Source organism: Emydura macquarii, unplaced genomic scaffold (genome assembly GCF_026122565.2).
Source record: "Emydura macquarii macquarii isolate MOO-44397 ecotype Brisbane River unplaced genomic scaffold, CSIRO-AGI_Emac_v2 contig_719, whole genome shotgun sequence".
Lineage (NCBI taxonomy): Eukaryota > Metazoa > Chordata > Testudines > Chelidae > Emydura > Emydura macquarii.
In genome coordinates this window covers 13587476-13594431 of record NW_027130856.1, presented here as the reverse complement: position 1 = coordinate 13594431, position 6956 = coordinate 13587476, and the positions used below count along the sequence as shown (strand labels likewise).

At 50.0% G+C, this 6956-nt stretch overlaps 1 protein-coding gene across 1 annotated transcript; it reads left to right on the top strand.

Moving 5' to 3' along the window:
• Window positions 1–667: 667 nt before the first annotated feature.
• HTR5A (5-hydroxytryptamine receptor 5A) lies at window positions 668–5662 on the top strand. Its single transcript, XM_067542724.1, has 2 exons — window positions 668–2088; window positions 2992–5662. Exons 1-2 carry the CDS (start codon window positions 1360–1362, stop codon window positions 3322–3324), a joined length of 1062 nt encoding a protein of 353 aa, XP_067398825.1. The 5' UTR covers window positions 668–1359; the 3' UTR covers window positions 3325–5662.
• The last annotated feature ends 1294 nt before the right edge of the window (window positions 5663–6956 follow it).

The window sequence follows — 6956 nt, the reverse complement described above, 5'->3', positions numbered from 1 at the left end:
AAGGGTATAATAACATTGTCAGGAATACACTAACTTTTGAGTTTTTAAAACATCTAGGTGTAATTCTTTGTAATTCTAAAATTATATTTCACAACAGGGGAAATTAAAGTAAATGAAAAAGTAGCACAAAATGAAGTGGGATGTTTTCATGATGATGCCCCAAACACTTAGTAGAAAAGCAGTACTGGAAAGGCTGCATTGATTTAACTATAAACTAATCTCTGGATAACCATCTGTAAACTGAAATGACTAAGCATGATTTTGAAAAGCTCTTATTCTCCATCTCCATTTACCAAGTCACTTAAAATCTGAGGCCACTTTAATCTGAAGCCCACTAGAAATACTCTATTTTCATATATGCATAAGAAACCCACCTGACCAGTTGGTTACATGCATATACACCTTGCTAGGTAAAACAGAGTTTTGATTAAAGCACCTACAAACCGAATCCATGGCTACCTGCTCCCTTGCAATGACAGACGCATCTCTCACTGTAAAGGACTCCCTGTCTTCTAAACAAACCACATCACCAGGCGTGTAAAACTTATTCATGCGAGCAAGTGCAGAGCCGTTTCCTATCCGAGCAGGGGAACAGATGTACGAGATGAATGCGCGTGTAAGAGGCATGACAGTGAGCGAAGCACTAAGCGGAGTGACAGAGAAGGGAAGTCGCGGCAGATCCATTTACCAGCTGCTGGCGCAGTCCTCTGCGAGACGGCTCCTGCCTTGGTCTTGGAGACTTTAAGGACGCGGAGCAGCAGGGCGCTGAGCTCAGCAGCTGCAGGTGCCCTACCCGAGCGGGCTCCTCCTCCACCTGGCAGCGAGGGAGGCAAGGGCCGCTACCCGCAGCGGGGAAGGCAGCTTCGGGGTGCGCTCGCCCGGGGAGGACTAGAGGGAAGGGGGGTTGCCGTCAGCTGATGGGCCACGTTTTGACGTCGGAATCATTCTCCTCTCCGATAAAGCCCCGCCGCCGGCTCGGATTGCGCTCATCGCCCTTCCCAGCCCGGAGTCGCCGCCGCCACCGCCACCCCAGCGAGGGCGGCAGGTGAACTCTGCGGGCGGCCCCCGCGGGGGTGGGCCTCGGGCTCGCCCCGAGGGGCGCTGCTCTCCCGCCCCCGCCCCCTTGCAGGCTGGGAGCCCGGTGCCGAGTGCCGAGCCTGCGGGCTCGCCGGTGCCCAGCGCCATGGCCGCGCTTCCCCTCAAACTTCGTCTCAGGCCGGGCAAGGCGGCGCCGCCCGCTCCCAGCCCGCCGCCGGCCCCGTGAGTCCGCCGGGCCCCCGCAGCGCCTGGGCGGGCGGGCGGCCTCCGCGGCTGCCGGTCTCTCCGCCGCCTCCCGGCCACTGGCACGCGGCGGGCAGCATGGACGGGCCCTTGAACCTCTCCGCCACCCCGTGGGCCGCGGCCAACCGGAGCGGCGGCCCGCCGGCGGCCCTGCCCGGCCGGGCCCCGCTGTCGGTCTTCGGCGTCCTGCTCCTCACGCTGCTGGCGCTGCTGGCGGCCGCCACCTTCCTGTGGAACCTGCTGGTGCTGGCCACCATCCTGCGCGTGCGCGCCTTCCACCGCGTGCCCCACAACCTGGTGGCCTCGCTGGCCGTCTCCGACGTCATGGTGGCGGCCCTGGTCATGCCCCTGAGCCTGGTGCACGAGCTGGCCGGCCGGCGCTGGCGGCTGGGCCGGCCGCTGTGCCACGTGTGGATCGCCTTCGACGTGCTGTGCTGCACGGCCAGCATCTGGAACGTGACGGCCATCGCCCTGGACCGCTACTGGTCCATCCGCCGCCACCTGGAGTACACCCTGCGCGCCCGCCGCCGCATCTCCAACACCATGATCGCCCTCACCTGGGCGCTCTCCGCCGTCATCGCCCTGGCCCCGCTGCTCTTCGGCTGGGGGGAGACCTACTCGGAGGGCAACCAGGAGTGCCAGGTCAGCCGGGAGCCCTCCTACACCGTCTTCTCCACCTTCGGCGCCTTCTACCTGCCGCTCTGCGTCGTGCTCTTTGTCTACTGGAAGATCTACAAGGCGGCCAAGTTTCGCACGGGGTCTCGGAAGAGCAACTCCATCACCCCCATCGCCCCCGAAGCGCTAGAGGTGGGTCCAGCCCTGGTTTTGTCAGCTGGGAGGGGTGAGCCGGGATGCTCTGGGATCCCACTCTGGCCGAGCCCTGCTGGGGAAACCTGCTGTGGAGCACTGGGGTTTAGGAGGGAGACTTGCAAGCCACAGGTGCAGGCAGTGGGTGCTAGTGGAAATGGGGTGGGGACTTTGGGCCAGAGTGAGACCCTCTGATCGAGGCTGGGGAGCAGTGACTCACCGAAGTAGCCCCCTTGAAATCCTGTGGGTCAGTGCTCACTAGCCTGACTAAGAGTCTGGCCTCCTGTGAGTTGGGGGGGGGGGGGGAGGTGTGGGCTGTAGGTAGCCACCCAGAATATGGAAAATTCACCTGCCAAAGGGCAGGTTCTAGGGAAAATGAGTGTCTGTGCAGGCACCTGCACAGCCTTGCAGATTGTTTCCTAGCAGTGGCTGGATACTTTGAAGCTGTGGTTAGTTGGTGTGTTAATGACTGTTTTGGTGATTAATGTATGTTATACGCTCTCCTAGGGCATTTTTCTCCTTCCACCATCATATGTGATGAGCATAGTCAAAAGAAGCAGTGTGGGGGAGGAGGGGGAGAGAGATCTACTGCTCTGATTGTGCTAAATGTGTGAAATATACATGGTCTGAGTGTGATAGTGTAATTGTGTATATACAGTTTCCACTATCACTGCTGTTTTCCTATCCTCAGTTATTCAAAACCCCCTATTATCCAAAACTGGGACCTATATCTCGCATCTCTAAATAAAGTTGCACTACTGACCCACACTGCTTCAGTGTCCCCTATCCCATTCATATAATTGCAGTTGTACTGTCGATGGTTTGCTGGGATGTGATGTGCATGGTGTGATGACGGGCAGCAGGCAGGGTGCATATGTTGACGATTGTGCTCCTGTCTGGAAGGTGAAGGAAGCCTCCCAGCAGTCCCAGATGGTCTTCACGGTCCGCCATGCCACTGTTACCTTCCAGACGGATGGAGACACGTGGAGAGAGCAGAAGGAGAAGAAAGCTGCCCTCATGGTGGGCATCCTTATTGGGGTCTTTGTGCTGTGCTGGATCCCCTTCTTCATCACTGAACTCATCAGCTCTCTCTGCGCTTGTGACATCCCACCCATTTGGAAAAGTATTTTTCTATGGCTCGGGTATTCCAATTCCTTTTTTAATCCACTGATCTATACAGCTTTCAACAAAAACTACAACAATGCCTTCAGGAACTTGTTTTCCAGACAACACTGAGCAGCAAGCAGGAAAGGAAAGGAAACCCCCTCTTCTCCAGCAACCTCTCTAAAGATCCATCACCTTCCCCACTCAGCACATCGTATACAGACTGAGGAACTCTGAAAGAATCTCACACCACAGAGATCACCATAAAGATTAATTGAGCTAAAAAAGATTGCCTCTGAAATTCAGCAGCCCTCCAAGACTCAGCCCACATCCCCTTCCCCACCGTCCTAGCCAGTCTCCATTGACAGTTGTCTTGTAAACAACCCACAAAGGCTTGCAGTGTCTCCAGCAGCGTTTTTTTTCTAGCACATGGTTGACTTCACCCTCTCTTCAGTGATGTCACTCAGATGTAGTTTGGTTGCAAGAACAGGGCAGAGGACTCCATGTGACGCAGAAGGGTTGTTGAAGCCCAGTGTCTGCTTTGCTGCTCTTTGCACCTCAGAACCTCTGATTTCCGTATGCAAAGCCAAACCCTTTAGCCGTTGGGGTTTCTTGTGACTGTGTGAAACCAGGTATTTTACTATTTTGCTGAAAAGACTCTTGTGTTTCAGAAGTGAAGAATGGAATCTGTGTCGCAAACAGAGATTTGTTTTAGCTCTAGAAATGAGTCTTATTCCCCAAATACAAACTCTCGGTAAAGATATAAGAAAAAGCTTCTGCATTATGGATCTATCAACAGTAAGATGTTTACCATTGGATTCTGTGTAGCAAGTTTTTCTATATTCACTTATTGTGGAAGCTTAATTTATGTGCTGTAGAGAGAGAGGGTGCATAATCGAAACATCTGTTTCATCCATTGCTTGTTTTAGTTATGAAATACACAGGTGTTCCTTGGCTGTGAATGTTAAGCTTAATATGTGTGTTACACAAAGGAAGTTACTCTAATTCATGGATGTATTTTAATCAACTTTGGGGCAGGTTTCCTAGAATCGTTTGAGGATAATTGAAATGTATTTCAAAATGCACATCAGTTCAAAGCTGTGTTTTACTTTTTAGGATGTGATCCAATTCCCACTGAAGTCAAAAGAAAGACTCCAGCTGATTTCAGTGGGAGTTAGACTGGTCACTAAGTGTATTTAGTGACTAATGAAGCTTGACACTGGGCATCTAAGGCCATATCTACACTAGAGAGCTTACACTGGCGCAGCTGCACTGCTGTAAGATCTCTAGTGTAGCTACTCTAAACTGAAAAGAGAGCTCTCCTGTCAGCTTAATTAATCCACGCTCAACACGTGGTGGTAGCTGTGGTGGCAGGAGAAGCTGTCCACACCAGCTCTTAGAGCAGGGTAACATATGGCGCTCAGGGGTATAGCTTATTCACAGCCTAAGTGACATAAGTTATACTGACACGTGGTAGTGTAGACACAACTTAAGGTTTCTAGGAACATAGCGGGGGGGTAAACTTGATCAAGGGCCAGGATGCTATGCGTAAAGCACAAATGATCAATAGACATGCCTTCTGTCTAGGTTAGAATGAAATGAATCCTTGTTGCCCCCTTCCTACCATAAGTACTGGTCCTGGCTGCTACTTACTGTTTGCTTTCTTACTGTGCCTCACTTCACCAGCATGATTTTAGCAGCTGCCATGTCACACTCTCCTAGAATAAAAGAGAAAAGCTTTCTACCATAGGACTGCTAGGATGACAGGTTTTCAGATAGTTGGAGCTAATGCTGTTCTCTCTCAGTTATTGAGGTACAGCGACTAAATCAGATTGGAATTGATACGGTGGTGAAAACAAGATGGGAATCAGAATTACATGATTTCAGGGTCTGATATCTTGAAGCTAAGATAAAAAATGCTATAAATCATTGGAAAGCTTTCCAGTGGTGTACAGTTTAGTTTCTATCCACCATTACTCATTAGACATCAGACCTTAAAACTGTCACTGGTCCTTCAAAATCAAGCAAAAATCCTGGCCTGGCTGGTAAGAGGCCTTTAAGCTTTCACCATCCTGGCCGATCTGGCCTGATGCACTGCCTGGTACAGGTAAAAATCATGGGAGCAAATTCCAGATAGCAGGAGGCAGTTTAATGTTTAGAAACAAAGGAGGAAATCCTAGCCCTATTTAAGTCAATGGAAAAACTCCCTCATTTACTGCAAGGGGCTAGGATTTCACCCATGAAGTCTTGCCCAGGGAATTTTAAAAATATTTATTATATAACAGGAAAAATGAAGGGGAACGGGCATATTCGCTCATCAATCCACTTGAGCAGGTTCTCTGAAGAAGGTCGTGTGCTAACCATGGACAAACTATAGGGATTGAATAAAGAGCCTTTTAATACTTTTGTTGTATGGTTTTAAACTATTTTCAGTGAGAGTTCTAACATGTCAGATATTCTAACCCTTGAACCACATTTTTACTGATGATGATCAGCTTGTATGCTGTGTATGGATGTGAGTGCTTCAGTAGTGAAGATACTACATTTAAAATTTACTTTTTGTGGAAAGCCGTGCAGCCAGGAATGACAGGAGAAAACCAATACAATGTTTGTGCAGGCAGAGCTTCTGTTACACTCACCAGTACTTGAAAATAGAAGGAAGAGTATTCAACGGGTCTGAGCAGCTGTGCTCTGCAATAGTCACAGCAGCACGTTTCAAGGATTTATGACTTATTACAACAATCTATAACCCACTAACAACCCCTCCCCCAGGTACCTTTCTTTCCCCTCCCCCCACACCATGACAGGAGGGGTTTTAACAGGCCACTTCACCTTGAATGATCCCTTGTAATATGTGGTAACTGCTTATGCTAAACAATCTGTTCCATCTTATATGTAGCAGTGACACTCCGAGGGCTTGTCTACACTACAGGTATGTCACTCAGAGTGTGAATAAGCCACCCCCTGAGCAATGTAAGTTACAGCAACCTAAGTGCTGGTGTGGACAGCGCTATGTTGATGGGAGAGCTTCTTCCGCCAACAAAGCTACTGGCCGCTCACACAGGTGGTTTTATTATGCCGAGGGGAGTGCTCTCTCCCATCAGCATAGAGCATCTTCACCAGATGTTCTACAGCAGCGGAACTGCATTGGCGCAGCTGTGCCGCTGTCGCACTTCTAGTGTAGACGAGCCCTGAGTTGGTTTCTCAGACCTAAAGAAGAGCCCTGTGTAGCTTGAAAGCTTCTCTCTCACCAACAGAAGTTGGTCCAGTACAAGATACTACCTCACCCATCTTTTCTCTCTAATAGGCGCTGTGTCATGTCATTCCTATGCATTCTGTGCTTCAAGTGCTGTGCAGGCACAAGACACGAGAAGATTATAAAATGGCATTAGAAAATTCTGATTGGTCTATAGTTGTGCCACTGTTTACACAGGTCACATCCACCTTCGTTTAACAAACTACATCACATTGCCCTTCTGCAAGTAATGGCTACTACCTAGTCCCAGTGATGTGTTTCCTAATGCCACAAAACAGTTATTTACGCTATGGACCAAATCCTGCAGCTCTTACTCAGGATTTAGGACTTCAGGCTTTGATCTCAAATATCATCCTAGCAACATAACATGGGTGTGATAAAGCTTTGTATCCCAAAGATCGTTCCAGAGAGACAGGAGTGATCTGAGCACAAAGTGGAAAAGCCAGAAACTCCTGAATTCAGATCCCAGCTCAGAGGCCTTGCAGGAGTCATTTATGTTGAGGCAGGG

What these genes read in the sequence shown, in the direction of transcription:
- HTR5A (XM_067542724.1), top strand. Translation starts at nt 1,360, where the DNA reads ATGGACGGGCCCTTGAACCTCTCCGCCACCCCGTGGGCCGCGGCCAAC. An exon ending in TCGCCCCCGAAGCGCTAGAG is followed by an intron (nt 2,089 to 2,991) that starts GTGGGTCCAGCC and finishes CCTGTCTGGAAG; the next exon opens with GTGAAGGAAGCCTCCCAGCA.